This window comes from Anomaloglossus baeobatrachus, chromosome 4 (assembly GCF_048569485.1).
Source record: "Anomaloglossus baeobatrachus isolate aAnoBae1 chromosome 4, aAnoBae1.hap1, whole genome shotgun sequence".
NCBI classification, from domain to species: domain Eukaryota; kingdom Metazoa; phylum Chordata; class Amphibia; order Anura; family Aromobatidae; genus Anomaloglossus; species Anomaloglossus baeobatrachus.
In genome coordinates, this window is record NC_134356.1 from 9,226,258 (window position 1) to 9,246,690 (window position 20,433).

Below are 20,433 nucleotides of genomic sequence, written 5' to 3' on the forward strand. Positions count from 1 at the left end.
AGTGCTACGCAAGATCAGATCCGATTGCAGCCGCGTCATACTCGTCGCCCCAGACTGGCCGAGGAGGGCGTGGTATCCGGATCTGTGGCAGCTCACGGTCGACCAACCGTGGGCACTACCAGACCGACCAGACTTACTGTCCCAAGGGCCGTTTTTCCATCGGAATTCTGCGGCCCTGAACCTGACTGTGTGGCCATTGAGTCCTGGATCCTAGCGTCTTCAGGATTATCCCAAGGGGTCGTTGCCACCATGAGACAGGCTAGGAAGCCCACGTCCGCTAAGATCTACCACAGAACGTGGAGGATATTCTTATCCTGGTGCTCTGCTCAGGGAGTGTCTCCCTGGCCATTTGCATTGCCTACCTTTCTTTCTTTCCTGCAATCTGGGTTAGAAAAAGGTTTGTCGCTCGGCTCCCTTAAAGGTCAGGTCTCGGCGCTATCCGTCTTTTTTCAGAGGCGTTTGGCACGCCTTCCTAAGGTGCGCACGTTCCTACAGGGGGTTTGCCATATCGTACCCCCGTACAAGCGGCCGTTAGATCCATGGGATCTGAACAGGGTACTAGTTGCCCTCCAGAAGCCGCCCTTCGAGCCTCTGAGGGAGGTTTCACTTTCTAGACTATCACAGAAAGTGGCTTTTCTGGTAGCGATCACATCTCTTCGGAGAGTGTCTGAGCTGGCAGCGCTGTCATCCAAGGCTCCCTTCCTGGTCTTCCACCAGGACAAGGTAGTGCTGCGCCCCATTCAGGAGTTTCTCCCGAAGGTGGTATCCTCTTTTCATCTTAATCAGGATATCTCTTTGCCTTCGTTTTGTCCTCATGCAGTTCATCAGTATGAGAAGAATTTACATTTGTTAGATCTGGTGAGAGCACTCAGAATCTACATTTCCCGCACGGCGCCCTTGCGCCGTTCGGATGCACTCTTCGTCCTTGTCGCTGGTAAGCGCAAAGGGTCGCAGGCTTCTAAGGCCACCCTGGCTCGATGGATCAAAGAACCAATTCTTGAAGCCTACCGTTCTGCTGGGCTTCCGGTTCCATCAGGGCTGAAGGCCCATTCTACCAGAGCCGTGGGTGCGTCCTGGGCATTGCGACACCAGGCTACGGCTCAACAGGTGTGCCAGGCAGCTACCTGGTCGAGTCTGCACACTTTCACCAAACATTATCAGGTGCATACCTATGCTTCGGCGGACGCCAGCCTAGGTAGAAGAGTCCTGCAGGCGGCAGTTGCCTCCCTATAGGGGAGGGCTGTCTTGCAGCTCTAACATGAGGTATTCTTTACCCACCCAGGGACAGCTTTTGGACGTCCCAATCGTCTGGGTCTCCCAATGGAGCGCCGAAGAAGGGAATTTTGTTACTTACCGTAAATTCCTTTTCTTCTAGCTCCTATTGGGAGACCCAGCACCCGCCCTGTTGTCCTTCGGGATTTTTGGTTTGTTTTCGGGTACACATGTTGTTCATGTTGAACGGTTTTCAGTTCTCCGATGTTACTCGGAGTGAATTTGTTTAAACCAGTTATTGGCTTTCCTCCTTCTTGCTTTTGCACTAAAACTGGTGAGCCAGTGATCCCACTGGGGGTGTATAGCCAGAAGGGGAGGGGCCTTACACTTTTTAGTGTAATTGCTTTGTGTGGCCTCCGGAGGCAGTGCTATACACCCCAATCGTCTGGGTCTCCCAATAGGAGCTAGAAGAAAAGGAATTTACGGTAAGTAACAAAATTCCCTTCTTTTATTTTATTTATTTATTTTTAATAGGGAACCGCAATGGGGTTAATCACCAACCCCTATTGGTCATAAAGCGCAATAAGAATGCATAGATTGCTGGAATATGTTGGGTTAAATGTACATACTGGTTATTAAAAATTCAACACTTAAATGCTTATATATATCAGATTTTTATGGCCCACTATATCCCAAATATATTGATTATAAAGAGCTATAACTTAAATCTCTGCAGGTTTAATGTCAATTTATGTTATAGCCTGTATTGAGAGGGTTAAGCTGTGGCTGTTCCGCCCTCCGCCTCCTCTGTGCTGCATGTGACATTGACATCTTTGTCGCGCTCACAGTGGCATATTGTTCCCCCCGACATTGCAAGTTTCCCCATACCCTTCCCACAGCTTGGAAACTGCTGCTGCATCAAAGCTTTATCACTTGGATCTTAGCAAAGCTGATTCAAACATCTGCTGCGTTTTTTTTTCCACTTTTTATTTTTTTTTTTTTAACAGGAAAATTTTATTGCAAACCGCACTACTGTTACAGGCGTTCTGGGTACAGCCAGCGGAAGAGAGCGGCAGCTCCTGCGCAGGTCAGCACGGTGAGTGCGCTTTATGGCTGTTGTGAAGCTGCCCCGATCACCATACACTGGTTACTGATCATCCAGGGCACGGATTGGTAACAGCTTGCGTGTAGGATGGCATTCTTGTAATTTCTACTTCCCCATGTGTCGGAGTACTTACTCATCCTGAGCCTCCTGTTTCTTGTATAGAACCCCAGATCTGCAGTAAGGACTGACACAGGCATAACAAAGCAATGTGACCAATACTATCTCTGATCCTGCAGGAGCTCAAAGGCCCCGCAAAGGACGCCCCCGATGCTGAAGAACCCGGACGAGCCCCCACGTTGCCACTTGCTGCTGCAGAGAAGACCCCAGGTACCCGCAGCCCCTTCCTGCGGCGCGCTCTGAGCCTGTGTTCCCTGGCACAGCGGCTGCCAAGAGTGGTGTCCTCCATAAAGAGTCTGCTCTGCCAAGATCCATTGGACTGCTTTTTCATGTGCCAGCTGACGGTGTTCGGCCTGCCCTTCCTCTATGTCCAGTCTGAAATCCTAATGCAAATATTGGGGGAGTTTCCTTGGTCGTCGGCGCCTTGAGGGGTCGTCAGGACCGAAAATCTCCCAAATCTGGATGTTTTATTCTGTTGTCGGTCGTCGCAGGGAAGAAGTGAAGCTTTTATTTCTGTTCACAAATGTAACCGCAGAAGTCATCGCAAAGTCGCCTATTATCTGTGTAGTTTGTGAAGTCGGGTCCGCTCCACTTTGTTTTTACTACTGCCATTTTTATTTTTGTACGATGGGAGCTGTAGCTAGAATGTGATTCCCCTTCCCTACTGGAAATATTCAGAATGGGGCAAAGTGCAACATCTGGAACCAAAGCGGGTTTTGTTTTGTTTTTTGTTTGTTTTTTTAATATATTTACATTTTTTATTATTTTTATTTATTTTAGTCTGATGTCAGCATTTACGAAGGTGATATATTGGTAGAATGCACTCATGGATCCAAAAAAAAAAACAGTTTAGAAAGTTTAACTTTTTTTTTTTATATTTTTTTTTTTTTTTTTTTTTTTATCATTGCTTAGTTAGTTTAAGCAGTAGGTAAAATAAAAAGGCTGTTTTAAAAAAAAACAAAAATAAAAATGTGTAAAATATATATATATATATATATATATATATATATATATATATATATATATATATATATTATAAAATGTATACTTTATATAATATATAAAATATACATTTTATATTATAATATGAAAATGTATTGTGTATATAATATAAAATGTATATTTTATATAATACAATTTTTTATAATATATTATACAAATATATGCATATATATTATATAAAGTATACATTTTATATTATAATATATACATATAAAATACATATATTTTCATAAATAAATATATGTATATTAGAATATAAAATGTACACTTTATATAATATATGCATATATTTTTATAATATATTATAAACAAAATATGTATATATTATATAAAATAAACATTTTATATTATAATATACACATATATAATACATTTTCATAATAGATTATAATTATGAAAATGTGAGATATATGAATAAAAATATGTATATTTTCTATAATAATATATATTATATTTGTTTTATAATATGAAAATATATGTAGATATATAAAATATACATATTTTTTTATACATATATCTCACATTTTCATAATTATAATCTATTAATTATGAAAATGTATTATATATGTGTATATTTTCATAATTAATAGATTATAATTATGAAAATGTGAGATATATGTATAAAAAAATATGTATATTTTATATATCTACATATATTTTCATATTATAAAACAAATATAAATTATATATTTTATTATAGAAAATATACATATTTTTATTCATATATCTCACATTTTCATAATTATAATCTATTATGAAAATGTATTATATATGTGTATATTATAAAATGTTTATTTTATATAATATATACATATTTTGTTTATAATATATTATAAAAATATATGCATATATTATATAAAGTGTACATTTTATATTCTAATATACATATATTTATTTATGAAAATATATGTATTTTATATGTATATATTATAATATAAAATGTATACTTTATATAATATATATGCATATATTTGTATAATATATTATAAAAAATTGTATTATATAAAATATACATTTTATATTATATACACATAATACATTTTCATATTATAATATAAAATGTATATTTTTTTATAATATAACAATACATCCATATATTATATAAAGTATACATTTTATATGATAGAGATATATATCTATTTATTTATTTTTTTTTTGTTTTTTTATCTTGTTTTAGTGAATGTGGCTGGTGTTATGGTTATGATACTCGGTTTCTGCGCACATATTATTATTATTATTTTTTTTTTTTAAATTACTTGAAATTTCTACCTGTTTTATTGGTTTTACACGGGTCTTCACGGGTTATATTTATAAATGCTTTATTTTTTATATATTTTACTGGTATTTCTCATGTTTTGGGGGCACTGAAATAGTTGATTGTCGCAATGTAAGAAAAAGATTTGTTGTTTTTTGTTGAGAATTCGGTAAATTCGTACAGGAATTAGGCTGCCGGCCGTGCAGTTTTGTTAGTATTGACATAAAATTGTTGTGGTGGGTGTGTGGTGTTTGGTTTTTTTTTTTTTTTTTTTTATTTCAGTCCACAATGGTTATTTTTGAAACTATTTTATTTTCATCTACAAAACGTCTTTTCCCACATGTGAAGGCGTTGGGTAGAATTTGGGGTTACCATTTTCTAAAAGGAGAACTCCAGTCTTCATTTCAGAGAAAAAAAATCTGATTAGTAGTGCCGACTGTAGCGTAGAGTGTGCGGTGATTGACAGTTTGGTTGCTAGGGACACCCGGCCCTAACAACCACAGTTGTGCACCCCTGACCGGCAGTGATCAGTACCCGTCGGTCTCTGAGGCGCTGACGCGCACTTCTGACATCGCGTTCTGCCTTATTAATCAGATTTTTGTCACTTTTTTTTTTTTTCTGGCGCTCGCCTCCTTTATTTTTTTGGACTTTCTCAGTATTAGTTGCATTTTGACCGTCCATTATGTGTTTTCTGCCGTCCATTCTGCTATATTTGATAGATTTTTAGTGTTTTTCTGGTGTTCGTCCCCCGCGGCCGTGTTATAAAACGCGTCAGCTGTGACCTGAAGCCATCGCGTGGGACGTTATCGTGCTTTAATGACTTGATGTTTGCTGCTTGGGTTGTTGGGATCTCATCCGAGGGGTCTTAGAAAAATCCGATTAATAATGCATTTCTTGCTGGTTGCTATGGATACTCGGAATTTTCCATAGAATTGTAACCATTCTGGGAGGAGTCTCGGATCTCTTTCCTTCCTGCTTTAGTAATCAGATTTTTCTACCTGGAAAACCCCCTTTAAGGCTTTTAATCTGTCGCTGCTGTTTTTTCGTGATCTCTATATGGCGACTTTGTCCCCCTCCTTTCTCTGTGTCGATGGGAACCCGTACGTGTCCGTCCTCTCGCTTCTATGACGCAGTCAGTGCTATGCTACACTGGATTAGACTGGATTATAATGTGTATATCCCTTTTAAATGTCGATGCGCTCAATATTTATCTCTCGGAGGCAGAATTAAACTGTACATTTAAAAAATAATCTATAATATTACTCCAGATATAAAATGGCAGTGAATGTAAAGTAACTGGAAAATCCCCTTTTTAAATTTTTTTTTTAAAGGGGCAGCAACGGCGCTTTAACCTTGTTTCAAGGCCCCATTGAAGCGCCGGTCTCAGCTCTGATTTATGTGTACACTTGACCTTTCTATATTACTTATATCATGTGTGATACTTGAATCCCGTCCAGAGCTGCGCTCATAATTCTGCTCATGAGGAATAGAACTTGTGCTGAGCTGAGGGCTTCTCATACTCCAGGTGATCAGCTCCAGCAAACCGACAGAATTGTGAATGCAGCTCCGGAGGTGACCCGAATCCTTTTACTTGGGACACCCTGTTAGCGCCTCATCTGTGTGACTCCTCCCCCAGTATTACGCCCTGCCCTCCCGTTTTTTTTTGCCCTGTGTGTCTCCGTATTTCTTCCTGTCATGCTCTGTATTGTTGTTGTGTTCCTCCACTTTTCTCTGTTGCACTTTTTTTAAGTTAATAAATTAAAGCTTTTGGTTTTTTTCCCTCTTGTTTCTGAGTTTTTCATTTTACGGGTAAAGGGGGCGCCGTCACTTTAAATATTTAAAGCTCCACTTCAGAGAGATTTTAGTGGAGGAGGCTCTGCGTGAGCTCCAGTCCTGCCCAAAGCTGCACAAACAGAAGAAACGCAGCTTTGGATGCGACTGGAGGCAGAACCTCCAAGATTCTGTATTAATTCAGAGCCTGGAAACTCGTTCAGTGCAAGCTGTTGTCTCGCAGGTAGCAGCCGGAAAGTATTCTTGAATAATTTTTTTTTAATGGCCACTTCCCCCTTTGCTGGTCTTCTGCCATCTGTCTTCTGAGTGATGTCAGTCTCGTCGTCTAGTTCTAAATACCCAAGATTTTTCTTTGCTTTCTCCCCTGTAGAGGGCGACAGTGAGTCAAGCAAATCAGAATAAAGCAAAAAAAAAATATATATATCGCCGCCATATTGTCTTTACTTTTCTCTCAGACCTGGGAAGACGTCGTCCCTATAGAGCCGGTCTATACATTCACATCACATTATAGAAAACCACAGCAGATACAAAACTGCAGAGTATCATCACCGCGGGGCCAGAACCGGCCACTTATAGCTGCAGCGCCACCTACAGGCCACACATGATGGAACAATGGTTCCCAAACCCCAAATGCACCAGCAGCGACTGTCCGCCCCCCCTGACCCCCCCACACCCTGCGCTCCGAGGGTCCCGCTGTTTATACCGCTCTGTTCTTGTTCTAGGTCCCAGTATAAACGGCGTAGAGGATCACACCGCGGCCAAGAGACTGCGCGCCACGCCGGAGCGTATAGAGCTGGAGAACTACAGGGTGTCCATGCAAAGAGAGGAGCTGGAGGAGGTCCCAGAGGAGACGCTGGCGGAGCACAACCTCAGCAGCCTCCTGGACAAGGGGGGCGAGCACGAGGAGGAGGCCGCCAGCAGGTGAGCACAGCTGATAGCGGTATACATGGACATAAGGGCGGTATTATAGCAGTTATATTCTTGTATATAGGGGGCAGTATTATAGTAGTTATATTCTTGTATATGGGAGCAGTATTATAGAAGTTATATTCTTGTATATAGGGGCAGTATTATAGTAGTTATATTCTTGTACATAGGAGCAGTATTATAGTAGTTATATTCTTGTACATAGGAGCAGTATTATAGTAGTTATATTCTTGTACATAGGTGCAGTATTATAGTAGTTATATTCTTGTACATAGGGGTCAGTATTATAGTAGTTATATTCTTGTACATAGGGGGCAGTATTATAGTAGTTATATTCTTGTACATAGGGGTCAGTATTATAGTAGTTATATTCTTGTACATAGGGGCAGTATTATAGTAGTTATATTCTTGTGCATAGGGGCAGTATTATAGTAGTTATATTCTTGTACATAGGGGCAGTATTATAGTAGTTATATTCTTGTACATAGGGGCAGTATTATAGTAGTTATATTCTTGTACATAGGGGCAGTATTATAGCAGTTATATTCTTGTACATAGGGGGCAGTATTATAGTAGTTATATTCTTGTACATAGGGGGCAGTATTATAGTAGTTATATTCTTGTACATAGGGGGCAGTATTATAGTAGTTATATTCTTGTATATAGGAGCAGTATTATAGCAGTTATATTCTTGTACATAGGGGCAGTATTATAGTAGTTATATTCTTGTATATAGGGGCAGTATTATAGTAGTTATTTTCTTGTACATAGGGGCAGTATTATAGTAGTTATATTCTTGTATATAGGGGCAGTATTATAGTAGTTATTTTCTTGTACATAGGGGCAGTATTATAGTAGTTATATTCTTGTACATAGGGGCAGTATTATAGTAGTTATATTCCTGTACATAGGGGCAGTATTATAGTAGTTATATTCTTGTACATAGGGGTCAGTATTATAGTAGTTATATTCTTGTACATAGGGGGCAGTATTATAGTAGTTATATTCTTGTACATAGGGGGCAGTATTATAGTAGTTATATTCTTGTACATAGGGGGCAGTATTATAGTAGTTATATTCTTGTACATAGGGGCAGTATTATAGTAGTTATTTTCTTGTACATAGGAGCAGTATTATAGTAGTTATATTCATGTACATAGGGGCAGTATTATAGTAGTTATATTCTTGTACATAGGGGCAGTATTATAGTAGTTATATTCTTGTATATAGGGGCAGTATTATAGTAGTTATATTCTTGTACATAGGGGCAGTATTATAGTAGTTATATTCTTGTACATAGGGGCAGTATTATAGTAGTTATATTCCTGTACATAGGGGCAGTATTATAGTAGTTATATTCTTGTACATAGGGGCAGTATTATAGTAGTTATATTCTTGTACATAGGGGGCAGTATTATAGTAGTTATATTCTTGTACATAGGGGGCAGTATTATAGTAGTTATATTCTTGTACATAGGGGGCAGTATTATAGTAGTTATATTCTTGTACATAGGAGCAGTATTATAGTAGTTATATTCTTGTACATAGGAGCAGTATTATAGTAGTTATATTCTTGTACATAGGAGCAGTATTATAGTAGTTATATTCTTGTACATAGGAGCAGTATTATAGTAGTTATATTCTTGTACATAGGGGGCAGTATTATAGTAGTTATATTCTTGTACATAGGGGCAGTATTATAGTAGTTATATTCTTGCACATAGTGGCAGTATTATAGTAGTTATATTCTTGTATATAGGGGCAGTATTATAGTAGTTATATTCTTGTACATAGGGGCAGTATTATAGTAGTTATATTCTTGTACATAGGGGGCAGTATTATAGTAGTTATATTCTTGTACATAGGGGGCAGTATTATAGTAGTTCTTGTATATAGGGGCAGTATTATAGTAGTTATATTCTTGTACATAGGGGGCAGTATTATAGTAGTTATATTCTTGTACATAGGGGCAGTATTATAGTAGTTATATTCTTGCACATAGTGGCAGTATTATAGTAGTTATATTCTTGTATATAGGGGCAGTATTATAGTAGTTATATTCTTGTACATAGGGGCAGTATTATAGTAGTTATATTCTTGTACATAGGGGGCAGTATTATAGTAGTTATATTCTTGTATATAGGGGCAGTATTATAGTAGTTATATTCTTGTACATAGGGGGCAGTATTATAGTAGTTATATTCTTGTATATAGGGGCAGTATTACTTTTGCATTGTAGTGGTCTTATAGTTTTTGTTTTTCAGTAGCTCAGAGTCTGAGATGGAGGAAGAGGAGGAGGAGGACCAGGAGGAAGGCTATGAGCCTGCGCCCTCCTCTGATCTCGGCGGGGTGCCCTGGAAGGAGGCTGTGAAGATTCACGCAAAATTAAAGGGTCGTAGTGCAGATGACATGGAAGCAGATCAGGCGGGGGAGCCGGGTGTCAGCGAGGAGGAGGAGGAGGAGGATGATGAGGAGGAGGAGCCGTCTAGTGAAGGTCAGTTTATATACATGTAATTGGTGCCTTTTATCTTGGTCCCCCCCACCCTGGTGATGCGGGGAGTGGGGGTGTCGGACTCTCGGCTTCTTGTGGCCAGTTTACCATTTTGGGTCATATTTTAGTTTTTTTAACCATTTATTCACCGCTCCATATCCCGGGGAATGGTCTGAGCCCTCAGCGTCTCCCCTTGGAGCGGAGTGCGAGGATTTCTTATTTCTTGCCTTTCTTCCTCTCATCTGCACTTTCTCTGCTTCTCTCTTTGTCTCCATCTCTGTGGGGGCGGGGAGGGGCGACTCTGCGGCGCCGCCGTGTGCAGAGGGTGAGTATTGCCCCTGGGAGAGAGAACTGCAGCAGGGTCTCTGGCTTCAGCGTATATCTGATGAAGACACAGTTGGTACATTTAAAGGTATCCCACCCTCGCCACCGCTCTATTACTTTCTCTCCTGATTTCTTTCCGGCGAGGGATATTTAACACCTGGAATAATTCCTACACCACTGAAATCGCAGAATTACACACCCAGAGCTGCAATCACAATTCTGCTGACACATGATCAAATACCTTAGCAGAGAACGCAAGTGAGGTGTACCGCAGCCTGGTTGCCGACTGTGAGGCCGCGCAGCCTGGTTGCCGACTGTGAGGCCGCGCAGCCTGGTTGCCGACTGTGAGGCCGCGCAGCCTGGTTGCAGACTGTGAGGCCGCGCAGCCTGGTTGCCGACTGTGAGGCCGCGCAGCCTGGTTGCCGACTGTGAGGCCGCGCAGCCTGGTTGCCGACTGTGAGGCCGCGCAGCCTGGTTGCCGACTGTGAGGCCGCGCAGCCTGGTTGCCGACTGTGAGGCCGCGCAGCCTGGTTGCCGACTGTGAGGCCGCGCAGCCTGGTTGCCGACTGTGAGGCCGCGCAGCCTGGTTGCCGACTGTGAGGCCGCGCAGCCTGGTTGCCGACTGTGAGGCCGCGCAGCCTGGTTGCCGACTGTGAGGCCGCGCAGCCTGGTTGCCGACTGTGAGGCCGCGCAGCCTGGTTGCCGACTGTGAGGCCGCGCAGCCTGGTTGCCGACTGTGAGGCCGCGCAGCCTGGGTGCCGACTGTGAGGCCGCGCAGCCTGGGTGCCGACTGTGAGGCCGCGCAGCCTGGGTGCCGACTGTGAGGCCGCGCTGCCTGGGTGCCGACTGTGAGGCCGCGCAGCCTGGGTGCCGACTGTGAGGCGGCAGAATAGATTTCATTGGTGTCGGAGGCTGCTTCTGTGCATGAGTCGCCTCTGAAATGGAATTATTTTTATTTTTCCCCTGCATGTGCTAATTCCAGCACCAGCGTGGAAATAACATGATTCCTAGTGGGCGGCAGCCACTGGTGGGGCCCCACATATTGTGCATGATGCGGTTTTATATCCCTGGCTCCGCTTTGGGCCGCTCTAATATTTAGAGTAGTAGCCACCGTGTAGGGCGTCTCCTCTAAGCCAAGCCGCTAATAAAAGCCACAGTCTGATTGGCCGCTTCAGCTCTGTGTGCGCCAATCCATGCATGCATCAGCCGTGAGCTGGACAGCAGTATACGGTATATACCGGTCTACCTGCTCGGAAGTTAAAGGGACGCTCCAGCTTTCAAGATCTCTGCTCTCGGTCAGTGACACAAGATCTGTTTAGAATTGTAGATTCGGGGAACAAGGTTCCTGTTCACTGACAGCAAGCAGAGACGATGGAAGAAGCGAGACGCTGCAGGGTCCCCTGGAGTAAGTGGGCAGTGTGGGGGGCCTGTAGGTGGCAGCGGTCGGGGGGCGCTGACGCTCATTAACCCTTGCACCCCGCTTCTCTATCCTAACACTACGCCATGTCTCTGCTCCGGGCTCTGCCTCTGTATAACGGTCTCTTCTGTCTCTGCTACTGCCTCTGTATAACTGTCTCTTCTGTCTCTGCTCTGGGCTCTGCCTCTGTATAACGGTCTCTTCTGTCTCTGCTCTCCTCCACTGTCCTGCACCTCGTGTCTGCCTCGTTCCTCGCGCCTCTCTCCAGCCGGGAACCTCAAACTGCAGCAGGCGCTGACCCCCGTGGACCCCATGGAGATCAAAGCAGACGTCCACTGGACTCATGTCCACAAGGTTCGCCAAGAGCAGGAAGGGGTTAATACGGAGGGGGAAGAAGTGGGCACGTCTTCTCCTTCTAAAGGTAATGCCCCCTGCTGGAGGTGCCGATAACTATATTTGTTTTTTGGGGTAATTTTCCAGGTAAGTTGGCAAAAAAAAAATGTAAGACACCGCAGCGATGAACTACAAGTTCCAGCTCAATTTAGGGTTTCATCAACACTATAAGCACAATTCTCCGGGTACTCGCTGCTGCCCCCTGGTGGGCAGCACCAGTACCGATGAGGATCTCACTATCTGCACTGAAAGGGTTAATTCCATCGCAACCTGAGTCCAGCCCGATGTGAGGGTCTCGCCCCTGGGCCCCCGTGATCCTCCCTTTACTCATGTGTTTTGTTGTATTTTTTGTTATTTTGTCGCAGCGCTCCTGCTCCCCACCCACCACCATGATCCCGTAAGAGCGTGGCTGGAGGCCGTCCCCGGAGGTAGATGTTGGGGGGAAGTGGCGCTGCCCTCCCTGTACGGAGCACTGTGGTTGTGCCGCTGCACCGCCCGCGCCCTGCATGCTCGCTCTGCTCCTGGCTTGATTTGTGCCGTTTTGCCCCTTCTTGCACCAGTTACGAGGCGATGTCGTGAGTCCACTGCGGCCACGTTCTGAACCCCCCCCCCCCCCCCCCCCCCCTCACCCGTGACTCGGAGCCCCTTGTAGCTGACCCTGATGTGGCCTCCAGATCTCTGCTTGCTGTGAGTGAATGCCGCCATTCTGCAGGGCTGAGCTCTTTGTCCTCATTCACTGACAGCAGCAGAGGGATTGAAAATGGCGCAGTATTACTTGTGCAGAACCTTTTCAAGATCCAGTGCCTTATAGCAATCCACTTTTGTTTTAACCCTTTACCACCTCACAGATGATTAAGCCGCAGCCGCGCTGTCGCCATGTGGCGCTTTGTCAGTGGAAATAGCGGCGTTTCCGTAACCTGCGACACGTGTGCCGCTTTCTGCGTTTCGTGGCCCTGGTAGTCAATGCACAGAGAAATTAACCGTGCGACTGCAGGAAACCCCAATATCCAGGGATGCAGGCAGCTGAGATATGTTGCTGGGTCCCCTATTACTGGTGACGTGCTATGGGGGCCATTTAGTGAGAGGACCCCATATCCTGGTGGAATATTGGGGTTTACTGTAAGCTTTTGTGTCTTATCCATTTTCTGCCAGCAGGGGGCAGCATTGCTGGTTATTCTGAGACCCTCATTGGGGGTCCCAGGTAATGCCAGGTCTTTTCTTAGGGTACTTGGCTTCTTAAGTTAATAATTCCTTAGACATGCAGTTTCAGTTGCTTAGATCAGATGTGTCATCGGTAGATGATGCAAAACTACAAGTCCCAGCAATGACTTGTAGCCATAGATGCAGGGGATTGTAGGGATTACTGTGCAGCGCCCCCTGCTGGCAGGAGACAGCCACAGCCGCTTGTCCGCAGAGCTAACTAATGAGTGAAGGAACTAACCCTGGTGCGAGTGTGCAGCCTGCCGTGTGCGGTGTCCTCTGCTGCCTCCGCCGTTTCTGCCGCCTCCTGTGTCTTCTGCCTCCGCCGTCTCCCTTAACGTCGCTCTCTTCTCCCTGTTCCTCGGTGGGCTCTTTGCTTCTTCCCACCCTACTCCCTCAGTTGCCTGTGAGGATGAAGAGGCGGAGGCTGAGGTGCTGGGGACGGGTCTTCTAGAGGCTGGCGCAGGAGGTGATGGGGACACGTCTGCAGATCTTGGTGACGGTACGTGGCCTCTTATCTTCGATATTGTTTGTCAGACGTCCCCCGACTCCTCTCCCGCACTCCCTACTGCGATCGCCCTCCGATCCGGAAGCCTCTACAGGGGGCACCGCAGCCTGATAATGTGTTCCCGTCAGCCCGTCAGCCTTCATCCCCCTCTACAGATGATCAACCTTAATATTTTGTCATGCAGACGACGACATCCCATCCGACGCGGAGGCCGAGGAACGACTTCAACAGTCCGAGAGACTCAGGCTCAGACTGGAGGAGGGGTCAGGCGCACTGTCCAGCGGACAGAGCGGTAAGTAAGGATGACTGAACATCTTACCTGTGATAAGACGTGGCCCACGGTGCACCGGTATAACGTAAGTGCTGGTTCCTGTCTTCCTCCAGATTCGGACAGAGGTTCTGGTCCAATCGCAGCCACCCCTGAGCCTCGCGTCTTCAGCCCTAAGGCGGAGAGTGAGAAGGTGTGTAGTCCCTTGTGCCTAATGCTTAGCACCCCTAGGTTACTACTTGCACTGATGGACTTCTTGCTTCTGCAGGTGTCCTCGTTGACTCCCAAGGAGCGGACTTCACCCAGTGTCAGATTTTTCCCAGACCCCTACATCACGCGAGCCGGCAGCAAAGCCTCAACTCCATCAGAACCAAAAGTTTTAAGCCCCGTTTGTTCCCAGCCAACCCCAACACAAGAACTGGTAACCCCAACTTCACCTGTAAAATCCCCCCTCAATCCCAGCTCTCCTCCGACCCTTGAGATCTCCGGCTTCTCCTATATGCTCTCAGCCCTTACCATCCACAGAGGTGGTCACCGTTCCCACCACCACCAAGCCGCCTGTATGTCTGCAGCCAAGTCCAGTCATCACCTCCACCCCCCTTGCCAAGCTGCCTTTTAGTGGCCATGCTGTGAGGACAGACTTGTTGACCAGTCCCAATTCAGAAGAGTCTTTGAAACGCATTGACCTCATAGAGGAGTTTTGGACGAAAAGTGCCGAAATTCGTCGTAGCCTGGGGTTGACCCCGGTGGAGCGGAGCCGAACATCCGAGGTCAGTTTTCCATCTATCGATCACTCTGCAGCAAGGACCGCAGTGTCTAAGGCTACAGACGGTGACCTGAAGTCTCCTCCTTTGAAAGCTCCGCATGTCCTGAAGAAGGTGAATCCCAATAGGCTGGACCCCGAGCTCTTGTCCCCCCTCACTCCCATATCGCCATCCGAAAAGGAACTGAAGAGCTCCGAAGGGGAAAGGAGGGACGTGTCCACCAGCTCAGGTCTTGGGCTGAATGGCAGTAATTCCAATACTCGAACAGTGGCCAGCGAAAGCTTCAACACCTCCGATTCTGCTCTGCTTACTCCACCTTCTAGTCCTCCTCCTCCCCCGCCACAAGGAGAAGAGCCTGCTACACTCCAAAAAAGCCTAGTCTCCTGGCAGAATGGACCCGAATCCATCCCACCGCCACCTCTGCAGGCAAAGGTGAAATCTCCAGATGTTCCTCAGCCTACACCAAAATTGGAGGAAGTTCGTAAGTCTTTTGTTGAAAGCGTTGATGAGATCCCTTTCGCTGATGATGTGGAAGACACCTACGACGAGAGAACGGATAACTCCAGCCTCCATGAGAGGTTTTTCACTCCTCCAACAAGCCGGACTAAACTCCAGAGACTTCCATTGTCTAAGGAGAATGGAGAACTTCCATCTTCTGTAGAGAGAGGTCACCACAGAAAAAGACTTCTTCCGCAGTTGACTCCTGAAGCTAAAGAGTTGGCCGAGGAGAGGATGAGGGCGAGGGAAAAGTCTGTTAAAAGTGCGGCCTTGAGGGACGCTATGGCCCAACAGCTTCACAAGATGAAGCAGCTGGATACCGTGCAGGCTTCTCACCGAGGGTCAGTTCTGTCTTCCAACAAACTCTCATCTTGCCTCCCTGGAGAGTCCAGAGCTCTACCCGAGGCACCAACTCTCAGACTAGGGGCTGCAGACGAACTCTTTTTATCACCTCAACCTGCTGAGGGCTCCATTACCTCCTCAGAAGGCTCAGGTGGTGGAAAACCCAAGAAGAGACCTTCATTGTTTTCCCCAAGGAAGAAGGAGAAAAAGTCCAAGGGGGAGACAAGTCGCCTGTCTGACAAGCCAGACGAAGGCACCAAACCCAAATCACTGTGGAAGTCGGTCTTCTCAGGTTATAAGAAGGAGAAGAAGAAGAAGTCGGCGGATGAGAAGTCTACACCAAGCACTCCTTCTAGCACCAACACCGTGGACTCCGGGAAGGTCAAAGCGTCTGTGGTCCGTGGAACAGGTAATGGCCGGATGATGATAGTGGTCCCCTTCCATACCCCACTCCTATAATAATTGCTCCTTATACATACATATGAAGCGTTATTATGAAATGAGCCCATCCAATACGCAGAGGGTGCCAGCTGTGCTCTACAGATGGCACCCACCTCTCACTGCAGCATTGGCTCTAACCTGGGGGCAGTGTGTCCATTCAGGTACCAAAGGATTACCACGGCAGCCAAGGGTCTATTGTCTTTTCATTCTCTTAGTCCTCCTATAAAGCTTAGACTGGGGAAAACAAAAAGTTATGATGGGGGGGGAGGGGCAAAAAATGAAAATTTGACCTTGCCGTTAAGAGGTTGACGTGCGTTCCGCATTCTTGTCTCGTAGATATTCCGCTCAGACGACACCTGAGCTTCTCCGAGGAGTCTGATCTGTCTAGTGATGACGTCTTAGAGAAATCCTCACAGAAGTCCAAGCGTGAGGTAAGCGGCGCTGCGTCCGCCGGGTCACGACTTATCACTGGGGGTGTGACTATATTCTCATCCTGATGTCACATTTCCATCTCTCAGTGCCGCCGCCGCGACCCCAATATCCGTGTGGAAAGAGAAGAGGTATAGTCCTGAGTAGATGGTGGGGTTATAGTGGTCTGGTGCTAGCTCTAGGTGGTCTGGTGCTAGCTCTAGGTGGTCTGGTGCTAGCTCTAGTTGGTCTGGTGCTAGCTCTAGTTGGTCTGGCGCTAGGTGTGGGGCTCTGGCGCCAGCTCTGGTGGTCTGGCGCTAGCTCTAGGTGGTCTGGCGCTAGCTCTAGGTGGTCTGGCGCTAGCTCTAGGTGGTCTGGCGCTAGCTCTAGGTGGTCTGGCGCTAGCTCTAGGTGGTCTGGCGCTAGCTCTAGGTGGGCTGGCGCTAGCTCTAGGTGGGCTGGCGCTGGCTGTAGAGGCCTGGTGCTAGCTATCATCCAGTCCCGGTTGTTACACATCGCCTTAAAGTGATCTATCACCTCGCCTCTGAAATCCTTGACCTTTTGGGGGTCTCACACAGTGCCAGCCCGCCCTCCAGCTGTGGCCAGGTGGTGTTAGAGACCCCCAGCGATCCATCTTGTGGCTTCCCTCTCCTCAGTCTGTGGTACTAGAGACTACGGCCAGTAGTGGCGGCCATCATCCTCCAGCCGCCATGTTTTTATGTCACGTGTGTGTGGTGTGTTGTGGTGAATGGTCATGAGTCCCCGGTCTGTGGTGGTCTCGTCCGCTGTGTCCCTGCCCGCCGCCCCCATGTCCTGACATTGTTAATTTTCATTTCACCAGTTGCTCTTAATTCTATTAATTTGTGTTAATCACGAAAAATGGAGACTTTGATGATAAACCTGAAGTGTCGTCGGCCATTAACCACGTCACCTGAGGTGGAGATATACGGGGGAGGGGGAGGCAATGGTGCGGTTATCGATGGCAACCAATCACATTTCCACTTTCATTTTGTAAATCCTCCTTTAGGAATGAAAGCTGCGATCTGATTGGTCGTTATGGGCAGCTCAGCATCTATATATCATGTCCCTTTGGGCTGCGCTCGTCTCCATTTTTCAGGCCCCGACCATTATTATTTTGTGTTTAGCATTGGCAATTATATAATTTTACTAAACAGCGGCGGTATCAGATTATAATCTCCGGACCCGTTATTACGAGCTCGCGGGCATTATAACTGGTGTCTCGTGTATTAATATATAAACTCTCGCTAAGGCCTCATGGCAAAGCCAAAGCAGACAGAGCGGGCGGGGGAGGGGGTGTCAGCGGCAGCCAATCAGATCGCTGCTTTTTACTTGTGCAGACTGGAATCTAAGCTGTCATCTGATTGGTTGCTATGGGTCCAGAGATCTGTAATCCGGTTGGTTGCTAAGGGCCTGTAGCACCCAGTGAGATACCAGCTTTCTTTGTGTCAGGGCGGGTTAGAAACTAAACAGTTATTTGATTGGTTGATATTCACTCAGCGACAACCAATTACATCTCAGCTTTCATTTCAACCAGTGCTGACCTGAAAACAAGCAGCGATCTGATTGGTTGGCACAGCCGCTGTCTTCCTTGGCTGATTGGCTGTCAGGCACTGATATTTTCAGCTTTTGTGCTGCCGGGAGACGTTCCAGGGTGTGTTGTATACAGGGCATGCTGGGAGTTGTAGTACCACAGCTACTGGGGAGCCGCAGGTTGTAAACCTCTATAAATCTAGAGGCGGCCATATTGGGCGGGGTTTGAGATTTGTTCCTCTGTAACTCTCCCTGGCAGCCAATAAGCGCATTTGTCTTTTCTTTTTTTTTTCCCCCCCCATTTTTCATGTCATTATTGTTTATTGATTGTTTTTATGGATTAGTTTTCATTTGCTTTAACCTGATTAATTTGCTTGGTTTTCCCCCTGCGTTTGTGTTGTCAGTCGGTCTATGTCCCCCACGCTCTGGCGTTCAGGCGGTCGTATTCATCAAAGGTAGTGACATCGTTCCGCTGCTAATCTGTTCCCCCCGCTCTACCCCCTAGAGGGCTAATCCCCCGCTCCTCGCTGGTGGTCCTGGGGCTGCCGTCACGTCCCCCTCACCTTACTCTTGCATGATGGGGTTTGCCCCTCCTGTGTACACTTTTATGCAGGGTGGCGGGGTGTGGGGGGGGCCGGGTGCAGACACTTCTCGGGGTCTTTGCTGTAGAATTGAAGTTACTCTCTTATTTGCGGTTTCCACGTCTTTTCCTTCATACAGAAAACGTACACAGACGAGGAGCTGAACGCGAAACTCACCAAGAGGGTCCAGAAGGCGGCGCGGAGGCAAGCGAAGCAGGAGGAGCTGAAGAGGCTGCACCGGGCACAGGTGACCGCCGAACCACCCCTCGGGGAAGGGGGGGGGTGCAGGACAGACGGATCACCTGTTCATAGCATAGGTCATCAGTATCAGATTGTCAGATTGGTGGGGATCCAACACCACTGACCCGACACTACTGATCCCACACCGGGCCCCTGCCCCATCCCCCCCCCCCCCCCCACACTGATCCCAGACCAAGCCTCAGCCCCATCCCCCCCCCCCCCACTGATCCCACACCGGGCCTCAGCCCCATCCCCCCCCCCACTGATCCCACACCGGGCCTCAGCCCCATCCCCCCCCACTGATCCCACACTGGGCCTCTGCCCCCCCCCCCCACTGATCCCAGACCGGACCTCTGCCACCACACACACACACACATCACACACACACATCACACACACACATCACACACACACATCACACACACACACACACACACACACACACACACTGATCCCACACACACACTGATACCACACCAGGCCTCTTCCTCCCCCCTCCACTGATCCCGCACCGGACCTCTGCCCCGCCATCATTGATCCTGCACCGGGCCTCTGCCCCCTCTTGGTCCTGTACATCGGGCCTCTGCCCCCTCTTGGTCCTGTGCATCGGGCCTCTGCCCCCTCTTGGTCCTGCACATCGGGCCTCTGCCCCCTCTTGGTCCTGTACATCGGGCCTCTGCCCCCTCTTGGTCCTGTACATCGGGCCTCTGCCCCCTCTTGGTCCTGTACATCGGGCCTCTGCCCCCTCTTGGTCCTGCACATCGGGCCTCTGCCCCCTCTTGGTCCTGCACATCGGGCCTCTGCCCCCTCTTGGTCCTGCACATCGGGCCTCTGCCCCCTCTTGGTCCTGCACATCGGGCCTCTGCCCCCTCTTGGTCCTGCACATCGGGCCTCTGCCCCCTCTTGGTCCTGCACATCGGGCCTCTGCCCCCTCTTGGTCCTGCACATCGGGCCTCTGCCCCCTCTTGGTCCTGCACATCGGGCCTCTGCCCCCTCTTGGTCCTGCACATCGGCTTTACCATTTCATCCATCAGGACAGTAGTGTGATCTCGGGGTGGCTGTGGGGTAACGAGGGAGCGTCCCTCGCTGTTAACCATATGGATGCCGCTCTCGGTATTGGGGGTAACTGTTCATATTATCCCTTCCTGCAGATCATTCAGCGGCAGCTGGAACAAGTGGAGGAGAAGCAGCGGCAGCTGGAGGAGCGCGGCGTCGCGGTGGAGAAGGCGCTGCGCGGAGAAGCCGGTAATTCTCTGTTTTGCTTTGATGCTGATTTAGCGGTGTTCTAGCCTCTCGGTGGTGGACATTGCAGCGTCCACATCACTGTGCAGCAGAGCTGTGTACCCCGCAGCACACAGGGCCGGTGTACTAACCACTGTCACTGCTCTGCAGTAATGTCGTGTCCTGTGCAGATTCCTTCGTCCTCCTTATATTATGTCTACAGCAAATTAAAATTGCATCAATCTGGTTGGGTCCTTCCCATCAACCGCAATCAATCTCTGCACCCGCTGCCGTTTCATGCTTTATCAATTGTCTTTTCTAATTTGTTGATTTTACAATATTAATCGACTTTCACTCTCCTCAATTCTGAGAATCCC

General features: G+C 47.0%; 1 protein-coding gene across 1 annotated transcript in view; it reads left to right on the forward strand.

The window, feature by feature from the left end:
* Positions 1-20,433, forward strand: part of MICAL3 (microtubule associated monooxygenase, calponin and LIM domain containing 3) — a 67,023-nt gene that overhangs the window by 37,362 nt on the left and 9,228 nt on the right. The window contains 16 exon segments of the mRNA XM_075343581.1: positions 2,220-2,308; positions 2,554-2,644; positions 7,205-7,403; positions 9,674-9,903; positions 11,910-12,062; positions 12,400-12,462; positions 13,635-13,736; positions 13,927-14,034; positions 14,127-14,203; positions 14,279-14,458; positions 14,460-16,023; positions 16,392-16,486; positions 16,574-16,615; positions 18,419-18,469; positions 18,735-18,842; positions 19,987-20,080. Of these exon segments, the coding sequence (XP_075199696.1) occupies positions 2,220-2,308; positions 2,554-2,644; positions 7,205-7,403; positions 9,674-9,903; positions 11,910-12,062; positions 12,400-12,462; positions 13,635-13,736; positions 13,927-14,034; positions 14,127-14,203; positions 14,279-14,458; positions 14,460-16,023; positions 16,392-16,486; positions 16,574-16,615; positions 18,419-18,469; positions 18,735-18,842; positions 19,987-20,080 (3,246 nt within the window).